Below are 24,692 nucleotides of genomic sequence, written 5' to 3'. Positions count from 1 at the left end.
TTACACCTGAGATACACATGCTCACACACTCCCAGGGCTGCTGCATTATTCACAGAATTTCAGACCTCTTCCTCACCTGCTGACGTCTTCGATTTGTTAAGGTTCTTGGGCTTCCGTTTTCTGGTTTGAATCCCCTCTTTCCGCATTGCAAGAGGCCTGGGGACCTAGGGGATCACAAGTCCATATACATGGTTTTCCATTTGTACATGATCTGCAGCGGTATTCTCACATACACGCGCACGCGTGCACGCGCGCGCACACACACACACACACAAAGAAGTCCAGATATACACAATTCCTCTACAAACCCTGGGGCTGAATCAGGCCCAGAACTCCTGATGAGCAAGAAATCTAATCTACTAAAAACAAAACAAAACAAAACAAAAAAATGCATTGAGCACCTACATTCCATGCTGGTATTATACCAGACACTTGAGAAATGGAGAGCTAAAGACACAGCTCTTTCCCTCTAGTGGTGCACCGTTTGCTGGGAAAGACAGACACATAGAAAATAACCAGACTGATAGGGTGGTGTGGGAGAACAGAAAAGAAGCACTGGACCCTGTCCTGGGTTGGGGGAAGGAAAGTGGCACATCGAGGTAGGCTTCCCTGAGGAGGTGATGGCTGGCTTGTAGGAGGCAGTCGAGTAGGCAGGCATTTCAGGCACAAGAACAGCAAGTGCCAAAGCCTTTAACTGATCAGCCACCCCCAGACACTGTGAGAGTAAAAAGAGGGTGCTGTTAGTAATTATGCCAAGAAAATGGGCATAGTCAAGGACTCTCCTGGCAAGTGGAGACGTGAAGTCACTCTACTTGGAGCGCCTCTGCACTGAGTCTAGTTGGAATGAGTGGTGGTTTCCACGGGTAGTGAGAACTTCGGGGATTATGGCGGAGAGACTGCTCTGCGGCCAGGGTGTGAGAGAAACCAGCTGTGGACAGGACTTTACAGCATCTGACTTTAAACAAGCAGCAACTGTCAGTGTCACTCCTGAGCCACTCAGGATGCCTCAACAAGTGTTGGGGAGCAGGCCTGCAAGGTCACCTTTTTAGCATTTTAAAATAGTGTGCCTTTTTCACACCTGGTTTCTTTTAGGCCTGGCCATCCAAACCATTTAGCCCCTGAGCTATGCTTGTCTCCTGTAAGGGACTGACACAGGCCACACCCACAAGGATGGAAGGAAAAGCAAGGATCACTTCTAAGACGAGATGTGCAGCTCTTAGGAAGGAATGCACTGCTGTGTAGGACAGGGAAATCTACTCAATAGTCTGTGGTAACCTATAGGGGAATGGAAATGTGTAAATATATGACTGAATCACTGCTATACAGCAGTAATTAACACTGTAAATCAACTGTACTTCAATAAAATTTAAATAAAGTTTAAAAAAAAACAAGAAAGTAGTAGCGCACATAAACTTGAACTGCCTTCTAGCCAACCAAGAGTCAGAGGAGACAGCCTTCCCACCCTTGGGGAGAGTGTCTTCCCCTGCCCTCCTCTGCGCTCTGCCCTTCTGTTTATCTCATCCCTCCCCAGTACTTAAAAAAACAAAAAACGAAAAACAAAAAACTGTGGTAAAATGCACACCACATAAAATTTACCATCTTAACCACTGTTAAATGTGCAGTTCAGCAGCGTCAAGTACATTCACATTGTTATGCAACCATCACCACCATCCATCTCCAGAACGCTTTTCAACTTGTAAAATGGAACTCTTTGCTCATTAAATGGTCATTCCCCATTCCCCCCTCCCCTCAGTCCCTGGCAGCCACTATCCTACTTTGTTTCTAGGAATTTGACTACTCCAGAACCTCATGTAAGTAGAATCATACAGAGTTTGTCCTTTTGTGACTGCCTTCTTTCATTTAGCATAACGACTTCAAGATTCATCCATGTTGTAGCCTGGGACCGAATTTCCTTCCTTTTAAAGGCTGAATTAGATTCCACTATGTGTGCAGACCACATTTCGCTTATCCATCCATCAGTGGACACCTGGGTTGCTTCTACCTTTTGGCTATTGTGAATATTGCTACGGTGAACATGAGTGTACAAATATTTGTTGGAAATCCTGCTTTCAGTTTTTTTGGATATATACCAGAAGTAGATTGCTGGATTGTATAATAACTCTATTTCTAATTTTTTAGAGACACAATCTTTTTAATACCTATATAATATTCCTCTATCAGTCTCTTTTATCTTTCCTCTACTGAAGAACAATAGTTTCTTGAACCATTTTCCCCATAAAGTTTTTTCTTTCATTTTCATTATTACAGGATTCAACAAACACCTTTGTACACACTCCTTGCAAACAGAAGTGTACAGCTGACCCCTGAATATACAGTTCAGTAGTGTCAAGTATATCCACACTATTATGCAACCATCACCACCATCCGTCATGGGTCCACTTACACGTGAATTTTTTTTTCAACAGTTACTACATGATTTGTGGCTGGTTAAATCCGACAATGTGGAAACACATATAAGGAGAAATCACATATACATAGGGTGATCTATAGGTTGGACATGGATTTTCAACTGTGCAGAAGGTCGGCCTCCCTAACTACCACATTGCTCAAGGGTCGATGTATTTTCTTATGAATATTCTTAATCATATTTTTAGCCATTTTTTAAGCTCATTATCACAAGAAAACATAAGATGTATGAGATTAAGTTAATAATAACCCCTTCCACCCCACTACCATCAATCCTATCCCCAGTGAGGTAACTGGAATAACAGCCTCTTATGTTTCTTCTTAAAAAAAAAAAATTTAACACATGCATATGTATGTATGTGTATTCATTCATGTGTGTGTGTGTATAAGCAACTACATGTAAATAATGTTCTTTTTTTTTTTTTTGTCTTTTTATCTTTTTAGGGCTACTCCCAAGGCATATGGAGGTTCCCAGGCTAGGAGTCAAATCTGAGCTACAGCTGCTGGGCTACACCACAGCCACAACAACTCGGGATCTGAGCCACATATGCAACCTACATCACAGCTCACGGTAACACCGGATCCTTAACCCACTGAGCAAGGCCAGGGATTGAACCTGCATCCTAATGGATGCTAGTCGGATTCATTTTAGCTGAGCGATGGGAATTCCAATACAATCATTCTTAAAAAAACTATCCTTTATCCATTGAATTGTTACCTTTTATGTATCATACTACCATAGCTATAGACTCTTTTTGAGTTTCTTCTGTAAATGGGAATTAAATTAATGTAACATTAAAGATGGAAGTGGTGATCCATAGCAATGTCTCTGCTGTGGTCTGAATATCTGTGTCCCCCTCAAATTCACATGTTCACAAATCTAACATCCAAGGGGATGGCATTAGGAGGTGGGGCCTCTGGGAGGTGATAGGTCATGAAGGCAGAGCCTCAGGGATGAGATTAGTGCCCTTATACTAGAGACTCCACAGAGATCCCTCACGCCTTCCACCATGTGAGGCCACATCTCCCTCAACCATGCTGGCCTCTGATCCTAGACCTCCAGCCCGAATCATGGAGACTAATTTCTGTGATTTATGATTCTGTGGTGTTGTTACGGCAACCCAAATGGAGGTCCCTTCCAGATTTGAGTATCTTTTTTAAGAAGGAGAAAATGAATCATGATCTGCAGAGGACAAGGGGGGTGAGACCCGAGCTGTGGAGGAAAGAGCGGGACATGGTCAGGGAACCCTTACACCATGGAGCTTCATGTAGAGGCCACAGGCATTGCACACGGGCTCGCCCTCAGCGTTGCGGCGCCACAGCGTGGTGGTGGTGGTCTGGCAGTTGGCACAGGAGAGGCCCACTCGGCGGGAGGCAGACTGCAACACAGGAGACAGATCCTCAGGGCCAAGGAAAAGGCAGGGAGTGTATGTGTGTGGGTGGGGCTGCGTGAGAATCTGGGACCGGCTAGCATGGGATACCCACACCTGGGACATGAGCCTCTCCCTGTGCCCTGGAGAAATGGCTAAGCTGCAGGAGACAGCAAATCTAATGGTTTTGGCCAATTACTCACATCAGGGAAAAGTGCAGCCAGCACTGGGCACTGTAGGCAGAAAAGCTTGTCCCCAAATTGGAATTAGCCTGGCTCAGGTGGGGGGCTCAGGTGGGGGGTGAGGGACGAATGTACCCAAGGATCACCAAAGACTGACCACAGGAAAGGGAAGCACCAGTGTTTATTCCCCCTTCGTCTCTCCCTAATATTCACAAGAGCAGTTCCTATTGGTCAGAATCAAATTATACTAGAGAAGACCAGGGACCCAGGAGCCAAAACCTGGGCTCCAAACTCTTCCCCAGCCACAGGGCCCAGCACACCCGGCTTAATCTCCCTGGTCTTTGGGTTTTATCAATGGATCGACTGCAAACAGGGTAAGTCACAGTGCAAACAGGGTAAGTCACCTCGTGGGGTGTACACGAACACAGAAGACACTTCAATGCCGGGCCAATGGGTTGGGGAGCAGAACACAGAAGACACTCCAATGCCGGGCCAATGGGTTGGGGAGCAGAAAGTCTGAACTCTGGTCCCCACGGGGAGACTCAAGACCTAAGTGACTGCAGGCGAGGCCATAATCTTTACTGAACCTCACCTTTCACGTCCACATAAGCAAGGGGCTGAACTAAATGGTCTGAAACATCCTTGCAGCTGAAGCTAACTCTGGAGGTATAAGAAATGACTTTTTTTGCCACCCAACCCTTCAACCTGCACCTTCTTTGAAAGATGACTTGAAGCCCCCAAATTCAAAACCAGGGATTTCCCACCAGGCTGCGAAAGCCGGAGCTGAGAGAAGGAAGACGGGAGCCTGCAGCCAGCTTACCAGGCGGCGCTGGGGCTTGATGAGGGGCCGGTTGATGCCATTCATCTTGTGGTAGAGGCCGCAGGCGTTGCACAGGTAGTGGCCGGTCCCGTCCCGCCGCCACAGCGGGGTGGACATGGCCCCGCAGTTGACACACTCTCTGCCTTCCGAGAAGTCATCAAACATATCTACTGGGTGGGAAACGACACAGGGTTAGTTCCCTGCCTGTGCCTGGAAATTTCATGTTGAAGGATCCAGAGACCAAGGAAATCACGAGCATCCCTCACAAGGACAGCAAGACGGAGCTGCCGTGCTCTTCGGCGCGCTGACCTAACCCTGGGGAGTTGGCTCTCGGTGTCCTGGGAGGTGGACACGTGACTCCCAGACACGACGCGGCTCCCCCTGGTGTGTCTGGCAGAGACCACTAGCACCTGGATGCCTCTCCTTCAGAGCCCTGGGGCTCAGCTAACACTAAGTTCTACTCAAGGCCTTCTTTCTCTTTATTCCCTTTCAAAATTGAGGTTCTAAGTGAAGTCAGCCATACAATGAGACACCAACATCCAATGCTTTCACTGACATGTGGAATCTGAAAAAAGGACAGACTGAACTTTGCAGAACAGATGCTGACTCACAGACATTGAAAAACTTATGGTCTCCGGAGGAGACAGTTTGGGGGGTGGGGGGGATGTGCTTGGGCTGTGGGATGGAAATCCTGTGAAATCAGATTGTTATGATCATTATACAACTACAGATGTGATAAATTCATTTGAGTAATTAAAAAATAAAAAATTTAAACAAAGATAACGGACACAGAAGAGCAAAAAAAAAAACAAAATTGAGGTTCTGTGGCCCCTTCAACAGAAATACAATCAATATTTACTTTGGGAAAAAATTTTAAATGCTGAAATGTGTAAAAAAATTTACAGAAATCATGCATAATCCTGTAACTCAAAGATCACCATATTATTAACATTTTGTTCTGTTACATCCTTTGCAATACTTTATATATTGACATATTTTTGCCTACTTGAGGTCAAGCGGTATCATTTTGAGCCTGTTTTTTCACTTCATACCAAATCATTTTCCCATGTTAGAAATTCTTCATAAATTCATTTTAGTGCAGTATATTATCCCATCATACAAATGTGCCCTCCTTTAACTATTATCATTAACTTTTACTTAATTGTTACCCAATTTCTGACTTTCATTTTGTAAATACTTCTCATCTTGTACACTCTTCTTAGCATTCCTTAGGATGCTTCTCTAGATATAGAACCACTAAGCCAAAGGGACTATGTTTTCTGAAAGTTCTTAAAATTTTCAAACTTTTCTGCAAAAAAAAGGCTGTACCTCTTTTTTTCTCATTTCAACACATCTGTATGGTACACTGTCATAGTCTGACATTTTTTCTTGCTTACTGGAACAGGAAATAAAGGTGCATATTATAAGCAACAAAGCCCGTCCAAGGGAACACGGCCCTTTTTGCACACTCTCACTTAACAACTGACAAATTTCAGCCATCTTGCTGAGACAGGCTGGGCCTATTTTTCTCATTGCCCATGATCTATGTAAAGTCCAGTTTAGGACTTTCAGAAGTCTCTCTGACTTCATGTATAGTGCTTCCTATTTTGAAAATTTACTGTCATTTCTAAATTTTCTGTCCCTAAATACAGCCACACTGGCGTCCAAATGGTTCCTGCCCTACTATCAGAGGCAAGAGTGGATTTTCCTCTACTTGAGGGGGAGATTTGGTGGGGGAGGGTACAAGCTCTCCCTCCCTCAGGACCTAGCCCCCTTGCCCTGGGGTTTAAAGTCAAACATTCTGCTAGGTCTATGGCCCCACTGCCTGCTCTAAGGGAGCGTGGGCTGGAGAAGAGGATGGTGGGGGACCCTCCCCTCAACTCTGGGTACACAAACAGTCATTTGCACCTGCAAACAAGTAGCTGTGAGTCAACAGTGTGCAGGTGTGAGGGGCTGTTTGCTCAGGCTGGGGAGCTGAGCACACACCGGTCACAAGAGAGGCTATTTTTGCACCTGGGTCACATTGAGAACCCTCCAGCAAGGTCACCTGCCTTCAGAGCCGCACATGACATGCCAACTCCTGTTCTCAGCTTGCTTCCCCAAGCCTGGAGGCAACAACCTGGACGCCTCCACCAATAGCCATTCCCACCTCTGCCAACGCCTCCACCACACCCTCACCTGGGATATTGCTCCACTCCAGCTCCCTTGGCCCAGGGCTTCCGGTGGGGAATGAGGAGGTGAGAGGACTGGACAGGCCAGGGGAGGTCAAAAGAGGACCTCCAACCAAGGAGGGGCGCTGGCAATGTTGTTGTGTGCTTGCAATCAACACTAGATGGCACTACAGCCTCAAAACTGATACTGGCATTCCTGCCTAAATCATGACGGAGGGCTTTTTAGATCACCTCTCCAGTCCAAATGGGGCACAACCCAATTATTCTATTTCTTTTTAATCATGGAAAATTTTAAGGATATTCAAGAATGGCCAGAATAGGAAAATGAACTCTTATTTAATCATCACTCAATTTCCAACAATTTGTGACCAATCATATCTACCTTGCCCCACTTGCCCCCATCCTGGGTTTTTTTTTAAAGAAAATCTCAGATATTCCGTCGTTTCATTCGTACATATTTCAGTACGTGCCTCTCACAGATAAAGATTCACACTCTTTTCCTTTCAAAGATAAGCAAACCAGCTTCTTTTCAGTTCATCTAAAGAAGGCTGCACAAACAAAGTTCTCTCAACTCATTCCTCTTTTTTAGAGGGGAGGGTCCCTTTCCCCCCAACACTCATTGTTTTACATGGGGGGGACTGAACCTCATTCCAGGAGCCCTCCTAGCAGTCCTGGTCTCCCTACTGGATCCTGACCTCATGCTGCCTTGAGAATCTAACAAGGAAACTTGCCTTAAAAACTCCTTCTCATTTGCAACACAGGCCGGGTTACACACAGTCAACCAACTATTTTACAGACCGAGGGAAAGGCACTGGAGGTCAGCACGTATGTCTTTGTCACCAACAAATATTTACTTGAGCATCTGCTATATAAGCATTCCAGTAGATGTTACAGGAGCTAAGAGGAAACCTTACTCTTAGAATGCTGGTGATCTGTTAATCAAATTGGGTATTCAGGTGGCAGAGACCTCGTTTAGGGTAGTAAGTGCAGAAGTCCGACCTGCATCGAAGAATCAGGTGTTACAACAGCAACCAAAAGAAGGATGGAAGGTCAAGGCCGTGCTTCCTAAAAGCCCCCATCAGACATGCCACGTCTCCCCATAACTCACCACACCTCCAAATGGGCAGAGTTTCAATATTTTCTACCAGAGTCTTGTCATCCAACCCACTCAATGAAACATGACGCAATTGTAAATGATTATGAGAAAGACACCATTAACAAGAAAGAAAAAATGTTTACATCTCAAGTTAAATGAAAAATGCAGCACACAAAACACTGTGAGGACATCTGAGACCGCCAGAAAGGAACTTCTAATAGGCTAATCAATTGTGTGGACTTTTCTTTTTAAAAACACCACGCTGGAGTTCCTGTCGTGGCGCAGTGGTTAACGAATCCGACTAGGAACCATGAGGTTGCGGGTTCGGTCCCTGTCCTTGCTCAGTGGGTTAATGATCCGGCGTTGCCGTGAGCTGTGGTGTAGGTTGCAGACGTGGCTCGGATCCAGCGTTGCTGTGCCTTGGTGTAGGCCAGTAGCTACAGCTCCGATTTGACCCCTAGCCTGGGAACCTCCATATGCCGCGGGAGCGGCCCAAGAAATAGCAAAAAGACAAAAAAATAAATAAATAAATAAAAATAAAAAATAATAAAATAAAAACACCATGCTGTAATGTTATAACTGCTTAGTTTTAAAAATATGATAAAAAAATAAGAACAAAATAAAAACTTTTTTTGATCATCTCAAGTAACTCCCAGGACACTGCGGGGGAAGGAACTGGTTTACCTTCATACATCTGACACATACATATATTTCCCCCCTTGGACTGAAGAAAGGAGAGAATGTTCAGACCCTGTACCTTCAGCACTCTGTCTAGAGGAAGCAGGAGGCGACAGGCTGTGAGCCCCACGCCAGCACTAACATCTGGTGGTGTGAACCTTGGGAACAACCATCTCAATAGAAAGGCACTGGGTGGAACTTCCCGAAGACAAGTGGGCAGCAGCCTGAAGCCAGTTTCTCAGCCTGATGTCTAATGAGGAAGGGCAGAGAAATGGCCTTGATTTGTGAAAGCCCCACCCACCCAATGTGCGGCACCAAGCAGGAATTGGACCAACCACTTAGAAGGCAGTGGGAATCTCTTGGAAGTGGGTCAGTGTTACCCCACATTCAGAGGAAAGACTTGTAATAATAGTTGTAAAGTACTTTGCAAATAAGAGGAAAAACTCACAACAATGGCTGTAAAGTGCTTTGCAAACACCAAATGAGATAACAGTGATGGGTTATTGTTAGTGTTGGAGGGTTGGTAGAGAGTGGGAAAGACCTGGGAGAACCTTGGTGTGGGGATACTGGGGTGGGGGGGTGCTGATAAAAGAGCCAGGAGATTTGGGAGTCTGACCTTTTCTCAGAACTGTAAACTGTGTATCACTCTCAGACTTGGCCCAGGACTTGGGCAGGGAGTGAACTTGAGGCAGGTTAACTGTATAAACTTATGAAGCCTCGGAACTGCTGCACATGAGAAAGAGTAATTCACAATCATTTTAGCAACCAAAGGACAAAATGAACTGTGCCCTTGCCCCTATTTAAAATGTTTTTGTTTTTTTTTGTTGTTGTTGTTGTTTTTTTTTTTTTTAATTTTGGTTTTCTTGCTTTTTAGGGCCCACACTTGCAGCATATGGAAGTTCCCAGGCTAGGGGTCAAATTGGAGCTGTAGCTGCCGGCCTACATTACAGCCACAGCAATGTGGGATCCTTAACCCACTGAGCGAGGCCAGGGATCAAACCCACATCCTCATGGATACCAGTTGGGTTTGTAACCCACTGAGCCATGACGGAAACTCCTAAAATTTTTTTTTTTAACAAACAAACCCAGCCTGATTTCTTTTGCCTCCAATTTAAGTTTGGATATTCCTAGAAATTAAGGCAAACTACTCCCACTCAAGTGCCTGGAAGAAAAATGTGTGCCAGGAGGTTGACGGATCCCACCCTGACTTCCCCAGGGAGAAGTGACACAATCGCAGGCAGGGACCTGACCTCTCCCAACCAGCTCCATCCATCTTGGGGAACCCACCCACTGACTAGCAAGTCAGGGCCGGGAGGGGGAAGGCAGGGGAGGGAAAGAGGGGAGGTGGGAGAGAAGGGAGAGGTCTCAGCTGGGGATGGGGGGGGCAACACCCAGTGGGCACTTCCCGGTAGCTGCTTTGCCTCCCATAGGCTGGAGAGAGCAAAGGCTGATGGGTGCCACCACTCGTGTGCCAGCTCACTGGGTCAGTGCCACAGAGCTGCCTGTCATGCCCTCCATCCTCGGAGGGGCTTCCACTTGCTAGGGAAGCTAGGTCTTGGGCCAGAGCCCGGTTGGAGAAACCCTCCTTTCGTTCACCCTCATGCCGAGTCCATCTGGAATCTGTGTGGCTGGTGGGCATGCCAGAGCCCAAACATGTGCCATGCGTCTGCTCTACCTGCCTTTGTAGTAAGAGCTGGACTTAGAGATATATTAGATAAAACTGGGGTAAAAAGCCTTGCTCAGAGTTGTAGTCCAGCTGGGGATATACAACTTAAAGCAAGTAATTATGTTCAATGTGACAACTGCAATGGTGCCTGGGCTGTAGCGCTGGCCCCCACTTCCACCAGCACCTCCCAAGCTGTCCTCTCTGGGGAGAGAAGGCGCAGAAACACAGTGGAGATCACCCATGCCTCAGGCAGCGATTCAACGCTGCAAGGCTGCAAATCGAGACCATAGGCAAAGAGGGGAGGGGCCTCCCAGAGACCTCCCGAAGCCAAAGGGGTTTCAGAACAAAGTCCCAGGCAACACCCCGAAGTCCCTTGCTGAACCCCAGTCCTGAGTCCCATCCAAAGTTCAGCAGGTTGTGCCTGGACTTCCTGACAGGCTCTGTCCCCCAGGCTGGCGCCTGGGTCTAGGGCACAAGAAGCAAACAAACCCGAAGTTTGGGGGCAGCTCTGGAGCCTTTAGTCTTCTGGGCTTTGTCAGGCCCGCCTGACAGGCAGTCACTGCGGGGAGGGCTTAGCGCTGGCGGCTGGCAGGACCAGAGCACCTATTTTGGAAGCTCCTGCTGAACAGGCACAGTTCCCACCAGGCCAGCGGAGCTGCTCTGTGAGCCCAGAAGAGAACGCACGGCCCAAGCAGAGTCTCCGCCACATCCCACCCACTGCCAAGAGAGCCTAGGCAGCTTAGAAATTTACAAACAAGGAAACTGAGAAGAACCAACATGAAACAGCACACTGCATTTCTTAATAGCCACTGGGTAATATGACAGACCTTTAAACTTTTCTCCGGGTGAATATTGTAATTACACTGGAAATAGATTTTCCACCCCACCCCAACACACACACAGAGAAAACATCAGCATTCACCTAGAAGCCTGGCTTTTTAGGCTTCAGGTAAGAGGTAAATCCACAGCCAGGTTAAAAAAACAAAAGACAAAGAAGATACTCTGAAAGAAAGGAACAAAAGCACCAAAACCAAGAAACAAAGGAGGGAAAGAAAAAGAGAGAAAAGAGAGAAAGGAAGGAAAGAAGGAAGGAAGGAAGGAAGGAAGGAAAGAAGGAAGGAAGGAAGCTGAAGAACCACCTCTTGCCTTAACAGACTGGAGGAAAATATTTACAGCATGTTGCCAGGAGTTAATTCCCCCTAATGTGCCAGGAGAAATTACACATCCCACAGAGAAAGATGAGGTGAAGACTCGGCTGGGCCCTGTCACCGAAGGAGCTGTGGGGAGAGTCAAGTGTCTGTCTTCCATCCTGTCGCTTCTCCCATGAAGATCTACAAGCGCCCAAGTATCTAGTACATTCCTATCCAGGCTGTGTTCACAGCAGGGACAGAGTAGGAGGGTGCCTCCCAAAAAGGAATGTTACTGGAGTTCAGAGAAGTCAGGTCTTGCCTAGGAAATAGCAGAGCTGGGATTTCAACCCAGACTGACTAGCTAGCTTCTTAGCCCCAGGCCCAGCAACACACAGCTTCTGCCAGCAGACCTTCCTGTCAGGGACCCCAATCCTTTCCCTAGCAGCAGACAATGTCAATAGGAACAGTTCGAAAACTAGTACATGAAAGACAGCCTAGGGTCACGACAGAAGTTACCACGAGGACCATAAGAAGCCCAGGGTCAGCACATACTCTGTTGACCCAGCTCATCTGATCACAGAAGCAGCTCAAGGCACATCTGTTTCAATGCTCTTCATCCAGCACACCGGCTAGGGAGCTGCCTCCCAGCCTTCCTCTCCATGGCCTTCAAGAATCCCCACACATAGGGATACAATTACAGCGTGAAGATTTCCCCACGATGCAGAGGGTCACTCATGAGTCCAGGAGAAATTTCTTGGTGCTTTTTTTTTTTTTTTTTTTTGACCCTTGGTCTTGATGGCATCCCGAGCCTTCTGCATTGTGCAAAGTTAGGTCCATGAAGGATACTGACTCCTGTATGGCTATTAAGTTCTTAGGAATTCCTGCTGTGGTGCAGCAGAAAGGAACCCACCTACTATCCATGAGGACTTGGGTTCTATCCCCGGCCTTGCTCAGTTGGGTTGGGGATCCGGCGTTGCCACAAGCTGTAGTGGAGATCACAGATAGAGCTCAGATCTGGCGTGGCTGTGGCTGTGGCGTAGGCCGGCAGCTACAGCTTTGATTTGATCCCTAGCCTGGGAACTTCCATATGCTGCAGGTGTGGCCTTAAAAAGCAAAAAAATGTAAAGAATTAAAAAAAAAAAAAAGTTCTACAGCGTTAGGTTCTGAGAACATGACTTGATTGACTAGATTGGAAGTTAAACACCGCAGACTCCTGGATGGAGAGGGTCACCGTGGCCCCTTCCCACCTGTGATCCATGGGCGGGGAGACCGTCTTCAAAGGGGCAAATGAAAAAAGCAAAGGAGGGAACACTCAAAGATAGTGTTATCATTTGATTTCTATTTTAAAACTCTCCCTAAGAGATATGTTGCCCTTCTAACAAGAAATGTTTCTACAAACACCGTTTTGCCCAGCAGTCTCCTCGTCCTCTGCCCACCACCCACCCCACCCCCAGCCGCCGCCTCCTGTCCATTACCCCCCAGTGAATGAGCTGTCTGGAGTCCTCCCCAGGGACTGGGGGAAAAGCCTGCGGACATGAGTGAAGACTAGCCAGGCTGCAAGAGCCTGGGTCTCTACTGGCTGCTGCATCCAGCAGACACCCTGCTGGCACCACGTGTCCTCTTAAACCTGTAACCACCACTCTCTTCTTCATCATCATCATCATCCAGAATGGGGACACTTCTGAGGCAAAGGTGCTTATTACTAATTATTCTGGGACAATAGGCTTAAAATCAGATGTATGGCCACTCTTGACGGAACTCAGGTAGGAATCCCACAGCCCCGCCACACTCACTCCCTCCCACTTTGGTCCCCTGCTCCCCAGTGTCACCACTTCCAGACAAGGTACATACAGAATGCAAGGAAAGGAGGCAACAATTACTCTAAATGCTGGGTTTTCTAGTTGGCCACTAACTGGTTCAGGCTGGGCTTGGCCCTCAGCTCAGCTATAGCCACGGGAACCTGGACTAGGCATCAGCAATGGAAATGTTTGCTACTTCCTGGACTCCAGGTACTACGCACAAACCCTACCCTTCCTTCTCTGGACTTGGTAAGCTCTGAACAGCCCCTCATCATTGGTTACCCACCCCCCACCCCATGCCAGCTCTAAGGCTCCTGAATGCAGGCAGACAGTCTTGAAAGCTGTAAGAGATGTTTGGGTGATTCCAGGGACATTCAGTGAAAGAAACCAAGGTCCAGCGATGGTGAGTGACTCACCTAAACTTCTGCAACATTTCGTGACCTGATCTTCGCCCTCGTCAGCACCATGCTGCTCTCCGGCTGAATCATTCCACATACAGTGCTCAGCACAAAACAGAAACTTAACGCATTTTGACTGATCAGATTTTAACAAAACCCAATGCCCTAAAGTATCTAATAGGCAGCAGGCCTGCCAGTAGGATGGAGTAAAATCTGTAGGCTCTGATCCTCGCCCACTTGACTGCCTGGCCACTGTGATGTACATTCCTGGACACACATAATAATTCAGCTGAGAGGATTATCTACAGACATACATATATAATATGTGTATATATAATATATACAGTTGAATGGGTGGATATGGAAAAGTACTCCATAATGCATTAAAAATCAGCCCACTCTGTTTTTTTTTTTTATGGACGCATTCATGGCACATGGAAGTTCCCCCAGCCAGGGACTGAATCTGAGCCACAGCTTTAACCTCCATCACAGCTGCAGCAATGCCAGATCCTTTAACCTGCTGTGCTGGGGATCAAACTGGCATCTCTCCAGCAACCCAAGCCACAGCAGTCGGATTTTTTTTTTTTTGTCTTTTGTCTATTTAGGGCCAAACCCGAGGCAAATAGAGGTTCCCAGGGGTTGAATCGGAGCTGTAGCTGCTGGCCTAACCCACAGCCAAAGCAACGCAGGATCCAAGCTGCATCTGTGACCTACCCCACAGCTCACGGCAATGCCAGGTCCTTAAACCGCTGAGTGAGGCCAGGGATCGAAGCCCTGTCCTCACTAGTCGGGTTCATTAACCACTGAGCCATGACCGGAACTCCTACAGTTGGATTCTTAACCCAGTGTGCCACAGCAGAAACTCCTAAAGATCAACCCACTCTTGCTAGTGATGAAACTGCTCTAATAACTCATTAGAATATATCAAAAGGACCCCCTCCCTACCAAAAAGAGAGACAGGAAAAGAAAAACATTTATTTATGTATGTATGTATGTAGTCTTTTTGCCTTTTCTTGAGCCGCTCCCGCGGCATATGGAAGTTCCTAGGCTAGGGGTCTAGTCGGAGCTGTAGCCACCAGCCTACGCCAGAGCCACAGCAACGTGGGATCTGAGCTGTGTCTGCAACCTACACCACAGCTCACGGCAACGCCGAATCCTTAACCCACTGAGCGAGGCCAGGGATCGAACCTGCAACCGCATGGTTCCTAGTCAGATTCGTTAACTACTGCGCCACAACAGGAACTTTGAGAAATATTTTTAAGCTCTTCATGACAAAACCACTGGAAACAACCCAAATATCCACTGATGGGGATGAGTAAGAAAACTAAGCTGTAGTTAAAAAAAAAAAAAAAAAAGGAAAAAGAAAGAAAATTTGAGTTGATTTTTTTAAAACGACAATTATTTAGACTATACTCAGGTTTTCTCTTCCTGTAACACAGTTCAAGTTCATTAAATAAGCAGTTAATTAAGCAAGTATCTCTGTACCTGGGCAATAACCTTGGAGGCAGCGGGAAAAGCAGTGCAAAAGCCCTGAGCTCGGGGGAAAAGGACAGTTAAAAATAACATCATGTACTGTGAAAGAAGCCAGTCACAAAAGACCATTGAGTGTGTGGTTCCATTTATATGAAATCCAGATAAATTTGATCCAGAATGGGCAAATTCAGAGACAGAAAGTAGATTAATGGTTGTCAGGGGCTGGGGGAGAGGGAATGAGAGTGACTGATAATAGGTACAGGGTTCTTCTTAGACTGATGTAAATATTCTAAATTTGATTATGGGATGGATGCACAACTCTGAGAATGTACTAAAATCCACTGAATTGTACACTTCAAATGAGTGAACTTATAGAATATAAATCACATATTAGTGAGGCTATTACAAAATAACTAATAAAATTTTAACTTTAATTTTAAAAAGCCTCTCTGGGAGTTCCCATTGTGACTCAGTGGGTTATAAACCCAACTAATACCTATGAGGATGTGGGTTTGATCTCTGGCCTCACTCAGTGGGATAAATTGAGGATCCCGCATAGGCTGGCAGCTGCAGCTCCAATTCGACCCCTAGCCTGGGAACTTCCATATGCCACAGGTGCAGCCCTAAAAAGCAGGAAAAGAAAAAAGAAAAAAAATTTTTTAAATCTCTCTGCCTAGGAGCAGGACGACTTAAGATGTCTACTTCATTTCTGTAGTTCCCTGGGATCCTCGTACTCAGTGACAAGATGCCTTCTCCCCCATGTGCACAGTGCCCCCTCCACAGAGGTGGCCCTCTCTGGGCCCAGGTATCCTCGATGGCGCCGACCATTCCTGACACCCCACAGAAGCAAAGAGGAAGGTTCTTTCCACAAGGGGTAGGACCAGCAAGTGTGGGGATGTCCAAGATGCGCTAATCAAAGACTGCCTGCCAATCTCACTGCGGATAAAGTCCGGCACTAGTCCAGGTCCAGGCCTCCCACCAGCCTGCCTTAGTCACCTAAGTGTGCCCTGGGGGGACATAAGTAGCCTGGACACTGATGGAGAGCACAACACCATACTGCCTGCAGGGAGATTGGGGGCACCAGGAACAGCATCTCCCCAAAAGTGCATTTGATCTAGAAATTCCACCTCTGGGAATTTATCCTGCAGTCACACAGGCATTTGCATAAAATGGCTCACACACAATGGATAGTTCAGGTGGTATTTTTTTTCTGCAATAGCGGAGGATTGGAAAAACAACTTAGGTTGGCCGATATAGAACTACTGTTAACTCAAGTAGAGTACACTGCATAGTCATAAAGAGTAAGTATGAATTAACCATTGGCAACTTTTTGTGAACCTCTAAGTGTATAAAATAAAGTTTTGAAAAGGCTTAAAAAAGAGTAAAAATCTTTTAGATTCTGATATGGAAAATTCCCCCCCCCCCCCCCGCAATATGCTGTGAAAGATACAGAACAGAACATATAACACTCTCTTAAAAAAGAAGGGAAGTTCTCATGTAGCACTGTGGGTTAAGGATCCGGCATTGCTGAAGCTGTGGCACAGTCACAACTGCAGCTCGGCTTCGATCCCTGGCCCAGGAACTTCCACATGCCTGGGTTGCAGGTGTGGCCCAAAATTTAAAAAATAAATAAAAATAAATTAAAAAGAAGTGGAGAAGACTATATACATAGATTTGTTTGTGTGCACGGTAAATATCTGTAGAAGGACAGACAAGAAACTGGTAACATTGACTGCTTCTGGGGGAGACTGTAACCTGTACCCCAAAGGGGATACTTTTCACTGCTCTTGTGAACCTTTCTAATACAGAACTATGTTAATTTATTTCCTAATTGCAAAAAATAATTCCTTTATAGGTTAAATAAAGTAAATTAACATGCCTTAACTAGCATCACTACTGTTTCAAGTAGTAGTATTTTTAATTTAGAGTGGGGAAGATTCCATTTTCAGATTTCCCACCAAGCGGGTTCTCAGTTTCTCATAGCACCTTAGTTCCTGTTCCAAGGGGCCCCCAGCCCAGCCTTTTCAGGCAGGCTGACTCTGGCCCCCAGTGGATCTGGCATGGTTTCTACTGCTTCATGATAACCATGCACACTGCCTGTTTAGACCCTGTTCCCTTAATTAATTAGGAAGATGGAGAGGGAGCTACAGCCAGGCCTTTCATCAGGGTCATTGGAGGAGACTTATATACCAAGGCAGTCTGGGCCCATTTGACTCTGCAACTCCTCTCCAACTCGTGACAAGCTGGCAGGATGGAAAGGAAATACTGAACAAATTGCCAGACCAGCTCCCTCAGGGATCAAGACAATGGGTCTGGAGGGAAAAGTCCTTTCCTTCCAGCCCAGGGGCTGTCAAAAGGAAACTGCTTCCCTTTCACCTCCTGGAATGGCAGCAGCCAGCCAGCCAGCCGGAGAGATTTATGGAGATATAAAGTGACCTCTTTATTGCTCTGAATGCTAGGGGGGCGTTTCAAGAGAGATTTACGCCTTTTAGAAGGGAGGGGAGCCAAGGTGCGGAAATGTATACATGGGACTATTTTCCTCTCTGGAGGCTTCTTGGGGATTATTTAATCAAACCAAGGTTAAACTAATCACCAGCACTTTATATCTTCTTTTCCTGCTAATCCACCTAGTTACCCTGCAAGCTTTTTGCATGAAATGTGGATTCTAAGGAGAATCACAAGGACTCTGTTTAGCTTTGCATTAACATAAAACAAGAAAAATAAGGATGAAGATCACTTAATGTGGGACCAGGAGACTGTGTCCCTTCCAGCCATGGACATATTCTCCCTGCCTGTGCCTAGGATCTTCTCTGTAAAATGGGGGTGTCAGACGACATGCCCAAGTCCTTTCTCATCTGAAAATTATCCAAATGAATATCAGACCAAATGCACAAATTACTCTGCACTAGTGATTTGTCTGTCAGTTGTTTTTTTTTTAAGCTGCAGAACCCTTTCTTCAAAGGAAAAAAAAAATTTTTTTTTGGTGTTTTTAGGGCTGCACCCGTGGCATATGGAAGTTCTCAGGCTAGGAGTCAAATCCGAGTTGCAGCTGCCGGCCTACCCCAGAGCCACAGCAACCCCAGATCTGAGTCTGTGATGTACATGACAGCTCATGGCAATACCTGATCCTTAATGCACTAAGCCAAGCCAGGCCTCATGGATACCAGTTGGGTCCTTAACCTGCTGAGCCACAGTGGGAACTCCCAAAGAAAATTTTATTTCGGAAACCTGACATCAAAAGACAGAGAAGTGCTGCTGACTGGGTGAAAGGATGACCCAGCCTCTTCCCACTAGACAGCTATAGCCACGCACTGTGGCCTTAAGGAAGGTCCTCCAACCGCTAGAGGGCAGAGCAGCACAGTTGCAGACTGTTACTTAGAACTCTCTACCAGTACTGTGAATAGGATCCATCCACTGCTTTATTCTCATAACTACATTTACCAAACTTAAAGGCTGGGAGCAGTGAGAATGAATTCCAGAAGTCCTCAGCAGCCAAAATGTTCACCAACAGTAATTTTGCCTCTCTTGCTCTGGTCTACACAACTTAAACATTAAATATTTGGAAAAGATGATTTCTAGCTCCCTACTTTTGGAATTATCTAACTTGGCACTACATTGTAATCATGCTTATCATACATATATATGCTTTACTTCCCCCTAATTTATGCTTAGATTGTATCAATCATAATTGCTATAGGAATTCAAATACTACAGAAAGATGTCACATGAAAAATGAAAGTCTCCACCACTACCATTATCCCACACCCCTGAAGCGATGGTGACTAACAATTTTTCTATTTCCAGACATGTTCTATGTTATTAATTATAATTTCTATTTTTAGAAATTTGGAAATTATAGAAAAGTACCAAAAGCAATATAAAACTCTTTATTCCCTATTATTCTTATCCAACCACTATTTTGAGTTTCATGTATATCCTTCCAATTCATTTTCATTCTTTTTCATAGATATGCACCTCTAAACATTTTGTATAAATTAAAATTTTAACTTACATGACATGAATACCTTCACACTGTACATAATGTTTACAAATTTACTTTTTTAAAACATAAATATTTCAATATTTGAGAAAAAAGAATATTAAAACACTACCAAGCTTTGTTAAATCTAACATTTTACCATATTTGCTTCAGATTTTTTTAAAAGAGAGAAACACTGCAGATATAGCTGATTCCTATGACATCCAACTCATCATCCAGGTTTCCTCCTCCATCTTGAATTGATGCTTATGATTCCAATGAATTTATTTTACTCATCATATATGTGCATACCTTTTCAAAAACAATACATATTATTTTTGCATGTTTTAAACTTCATATTAGTATCCTTCTGTAGGTTTTGTTTTTGCCTATTAATATGTTCCTGGGTTTTAATTATGTTGCTACATGTGGAGCTACTTTATCTGAGTTATTTTATAGTTTTCCACTATATTAACATTTCATAGTTAATTTGTTCATTTCCTTACTAATGTATATTCAGGTTGTTTTAAAATTTCTGCTGTAATAAATGCTGCAATGTACATCCTTACACACATCTCTAGGATATATTAGGCATGTTATAGACATGTTCAAAAATATATTAAAAAAAACACTTATGTTTGGTTTTGGTTCTGTTTAACATTGTACCAGCTTTGGTGAAATTACCCAGTAACAAACAAACCCAGAATCTCAGTGGCTTACTATATGAAAGCTTTACTTTCTGCTGTTCACATTACAGGACAGCTACAAACTGACTGAGGTTCTGTTATGTGTGTGCTTCACTCTGGGATCCAGGCTGAAGGTGCAACCTCTATCTGGGTCATGCCAGCCTCATGGTGGGGGTAAAAAGTGATGTCAGAACCACATAATGTCTCTTAAAGCCAGTGCTTGGAAGTCGTACAAGTGACTCCTACTCACATGTCACTGATCAAAGCAAGTTTCACAGGCAAGTGTATGCTGTCAGGATGGGGATATGATTCTCCCCCAGGAAGGGGTACCTGGAGGAACAGTGCCATCCACCCTAAACACAAATGAGATCATAAGACTCTTCTGCAGCTTAGTTTCTTTATGGAAGCACATGTATTTGGATATTTTCCCATATTAGTACAGATCCACCTCCCTCTTTTAAGAGAATTTATTAGTTTTACATTGTAAAGGTACAGAACGTTTATATTCTAATCCATAATTCCCACAGTTGTTTAGTTGTACTTTGATATTTGAAAGGATCCACTGCTTAATGCCAGCCTTTTTATACCACATCTTCCCCATTCCTAATGCCTTGGCTATATTTCAGAAAGAAATTTTTCACCACTACACACGGCAGGGCTGTTGAATTGAACACTGTTGAATTAATTTCTGTGCTGGTACCTGTTTACTTTCATTTGTTTTCATTTCTGATAGGACAATTTCTCCCTTCTTAAGTCTTCTTTATAAAAATTATCTTGGCTATTCTTGCACAATAATTTTTCCATGTAAATTTTATACTCAGCTTGACAAGTTGCATTTAAGAAACCCTGCTGGGATGTTTCCTGGATTAAATTCATAGATGTGTTTGGCCGTGTTTGGAAGAAAGAACACTGCTGAATTTTCCAATCCAAGAACATAGTATCCTCTCCCATTTATTCACATCTTCTTTTATGTCTTCAAGTTTTACAGCTTTCTCCACAGTGATCTTACATATATGTTTACCAAAGTTGACCACTCTTTTGTCTGCAAATAATGAAAACATTGCCTCTTCCTTTCCAATCTCATTTATTTTATTACCAGGTAAATTTACACTGGCTGGAGATCTGAGAGGCATGGGCAAGTTCTCAAAGTCTTTCCCTCAATGTGGTTTGAATTTCCATTATATTGGAAAGTATTTCTCTAGTTGGAGGAAAGAGTTTTTTCCTAAGTTTCACTGGAGATGAAATTTTTACTTTATTTTAGGTTTCTTCTCACATCCTATCATCTGTTCCTCCTCTTCCCATCACTAGCCTTTCTAGAATAACCCGAAGTTTCCATGGGTCTATTAGGCATTTAATCACATTGATCTTGAATAACTTATTTTTATCTTTGTGTTACAGAGTGTCATTTAGACTCTTGGTATTATTTCATTCTTTTCTTCCAAACTATATTTTGTTCTTAAGCCAAGTTATAAGTATACATGGATATCAGGGTATATTTTATACCTTGTTTATTGGGTTCGTTTTCTTTTATTTCTCCTTTTTTTGCTCTTGTCTCAGAACTCTGTGGATAAGAAGACATTTACAAATTGCATATAAAGAAATGGAGTTTCTCTGCACCGGGGGCGGCACAGAGCCTAGCTCTCAGCCTCTTTCTCCCCTCCGTGAAGCACAGCAGCTGAATCCCAGTACTCCTGGACCACATTTGATGACAACGGTCTGGTGGTTCAATCCATCCTTTTACAACTTTCACATACTTGGCAGACATCTCAGGAAAAGTGTGACGCTGCCATAGAACAGAAATCTGATAGAACAAATTCAGGGGGAGGGTACTAACAGCTCTTACACTGATACTACTTATAATTACACCTCTGGGGAGGCAAACAATGCAGAGTTGGGGAGTGGATTTTTACAGTCTCCTCTCTACTTGCTAAGATTTTACATTATTTTTCATTTTTAATTGTGGTAAAATACACACAAAGAAAATTACCATTCATCCACTTTCAATTGTACAATGCAGTTAAGTATATTCATATTACAACCAACTTCTAGAGCTATTTCTGTCTTGCTAAACTGAAACTTTGTACATTGAACAACTCCTCTCTCATGTAAGTTGAATCAGGCAGTGTTTTTTGGGACTAACGTCTCTCACTCAGCATAGTGTTCTCGAGGTTCATCCACAGTGTAGCCTGTGTCAGAATCTCCCCGCTGTGTTTATATGCCACGTTCTCTTCATTCACTCATCTTCTGTGGACATTTGAGCTGCTTCCACCTTTTGGCCATTGTGTCTCTCCCTTCTTTTCTCTTTTTTTGCCTTTTAGGGCCGCACCCGGGTCACATGGAGGTTCCCAGGCTCTGGGTCGAATTGGAGGTGTAACTGCTGGCCTACACCACAGCTCACGGCAACGCTGGCTCCTTAATCCACTGAGTGAAGCTAGGGATCGAATCTGCGTCAAATTTGTTTCCACTGAGCCATGATGGGAAATCCCTGTCTCTTCTAATTAATAATGTATTCATCTTTACCAAAAACCCTGAAAATCAGGAACAAATGCAGAGCTGTGCACTGACCAGCCAAATAAATCAATGGGATCCTGACCACTACAACTCACATTGGCTGACCCAACTGGGGAGATTCCTTATGGCAGGGCCTTCCTAAAACTCGGTCTTCCAGAAAGAAATTCAGAGGTAGCAGTAGCTCAGAAAAGCCAGGACAAAAGGAAAATCTTGTGGCGGCAAGATCCTGAGGGAAGGAAGACTGCCAGGGAGCCCAGCCTCGAAAGAGCTGATTGGGCACATGTGTGGTGGCCTCAAGTGCACACAATTCCTTGCAATGGGAGGCTGTGCTCCAGCTGAGCAGGTGACCCAGGGACAGGAAAGGCCCAGGAAGTCAGGCTGGCCTGAGCATCCTGCATTCTTGGTTTCTTCACCTACAGAGAGGACTCAACTCCTGCCCTCAGGACAGTTGTTGGGGATAAATAATAAAACAATGCCAGCAGAGGGCAGTGAACACCAGAGGCTCTGATTGTCTATTGGGTGTCAAAGCCACCACCAAATGTCACAACTTCTTCCAAGCTGCTCTTCTGCTGGGCAGGCTGGACATGGCCGAGGACGGGGACCCAGGCTTCATGTTCTTCCTTACCTGCCTGGACCTCTGCCCACCCAGCTGTTGTCCTCAGACCCTAAAAGAAGAGCCAGACAAAGGCCCAAGCTCCTGACAGTATCTTCACGTGTTTCTTTTCTTTTTGGGCTGCTCCACGTCATATGGAGTTCCCAGGCCAAGGATCAGATCTGAGGTGCAGCTGCGACCTAAGCCATAGCAATGGCAACACTGAATCCCTAACCCACTGTGACGGGCTGGGGATTGAACCAGTGTCCCAGTGCTTCCAAGATGCCACTGGTCCCACTGTGCCAGAGTGGGAGCTCCACATGTTTCTATTTTTCCCTTTCTGTTCCTATTTGTGATAGAGTCAGTGGACTCCTCCCCCTCACACCCCAAGTCTTCATCCTCACTGACTCTCAGATGGAAAGGCCCATAGATATGTGGTATCCGGTTCTAATTCATTCATTTTTACAACAAAATCAGAGGCCAAGGAAAGGCCAGGTGGATGACAGTTTCCACTAGTACTCCTTAAAAATAGCCTGATCACCTCCTCCAAGAACACCAGGCTGTCATCACTCCTGCAGTAGACAGAGACTCCAGCCCCCAAACCAGTCTGAGGTAGGAATGCCCAGGAAGGTGCATATATTGGGTTATTTAAATAAATCTTTTTTAAAAACTAATACGCAACTCCTTTTCTTTATTCTTCTCCAAACTGGCTGAGACTCCAGCAGCCACCATGGGAGAGATACTTTTCAGGGCAGAAATCCACCATGCAGGTGACCTTCCTCTCCCCGCCCCAGCTTCCCTGCAAATGCAGTTAAGCGCCGTGATAACCCATCCAAGTGACACTGGATCTGGACCCTAGGAGAGATTCTACTGAAGCAACTCGAGGTGGAAGGGGGTCTTAGGTTCCCAGAGCAGATGCTGCCCTGGCCTTCTCAGGACACACACCCTCCACAGCTTCAATACACCTCCCTTCTTTCTTCCTGAGTGCAGCCCAAGTGCTTTCTTCATTTTTTCTTTCTGTTCAGCTCTTTTTGGAGGCAGACAACTGACTCCAACTCCCTTGGAAGGATTCTTAAAATATTCTAAAGCTATGACAAAAGTCACTCTTCAAATAACTACAACCCCAATTAGCCTCTAGTTATGTAAACGTGCCTCCATAGGTAGAAGAAATGATGGACATTAAGTTGGATATAGGGTCTATGTCCCTAAATGTAGACTAATACTGAGAAAGAATGTGACTTCCTTTTTTTTTTTTTTTTTTTGATCTTTTTAGGGCCATACCTGGAAATTCCCAGGCTAGGGGTCAAATCTGAGCTGCAGCTGCTAGCCTATGCCACAGCCACAGCAACTTGTGATCTGAGCCACATCTGTGACCCACACCAAAGCTCATGGCAATGCTGAATCCTTAAGCCACTGAGTGGGGCCAGGGATCAAACCCAATCCTCATGGATACTAGTTGGGTTTGTTACAGCTGAGCCATGATGGGAACTCTAGAAGGTAACTTCCTTTTTTTTTTGTCTTTTTGCCATTTCTTGGGCCGCTCCCTCGGCATATGGAAGTTCCCAGGCTGGGGGTCTAATCGGAGCTGAAGCCGCTGGCCTACACCAGGGCCACAGCAACGCTGGATCCGAGCTGCGTCTGCAGCCTACACCACAGCTCACGGCAACGCTGGATCGTTAACCCACTGAGCAAGGGCAGAGATTGAACCCGCAAC

At 45.1% G+C, this 24,692-nt stretch overlaps 1 protein-coding gene across 5 annotated transcripts in view; it reads right to left on the bottom strand.

Moving 5' to 3' along the window:
• The window catches only part of GATA4 (GATA binding protein 4), a 79,687-nt gene that overhangs the window by 5,265 nt on the left and 49,730 nt on the right, over window positions 1-24,692 (bottom strand). For 3 of the 5 annotated variants that reach the window (XM_013990297.2, XM_013990298.2, XM_005657268.3), the window contains exons 3-5: window positions 4,800-4,969; window positions 3,681-3,806; window positions 77-164 (exon numbers count right to left, since the gene is read on the bottom strand). In XM_013990297.2, coding sequence (XP_013845751.1) covers window positions 77-164; window positions 3,681-3,806; window positions 4,800-4,969 — 384 coding nt within the window. 5 annotated transcript variants of the gene reach the window in all.

The sequence above is a fragment of the Sus scrofa genome, chromosome 14, assembly GCF_000003025.6.
Source record: "Sus scrofa isolate TJ Tabasco breed Duroc chromosome 14, Sscrofa11.1, whole genome shotgun sequence".
NCBI lineage: Eukaryota > Metazoa > Chordata > Mammalia > Artiodactyla > Suidae > Sus > Sus scrofa.
This window is presented reverse-complemented; position numbering and strand designations above follow the sequence as displayed.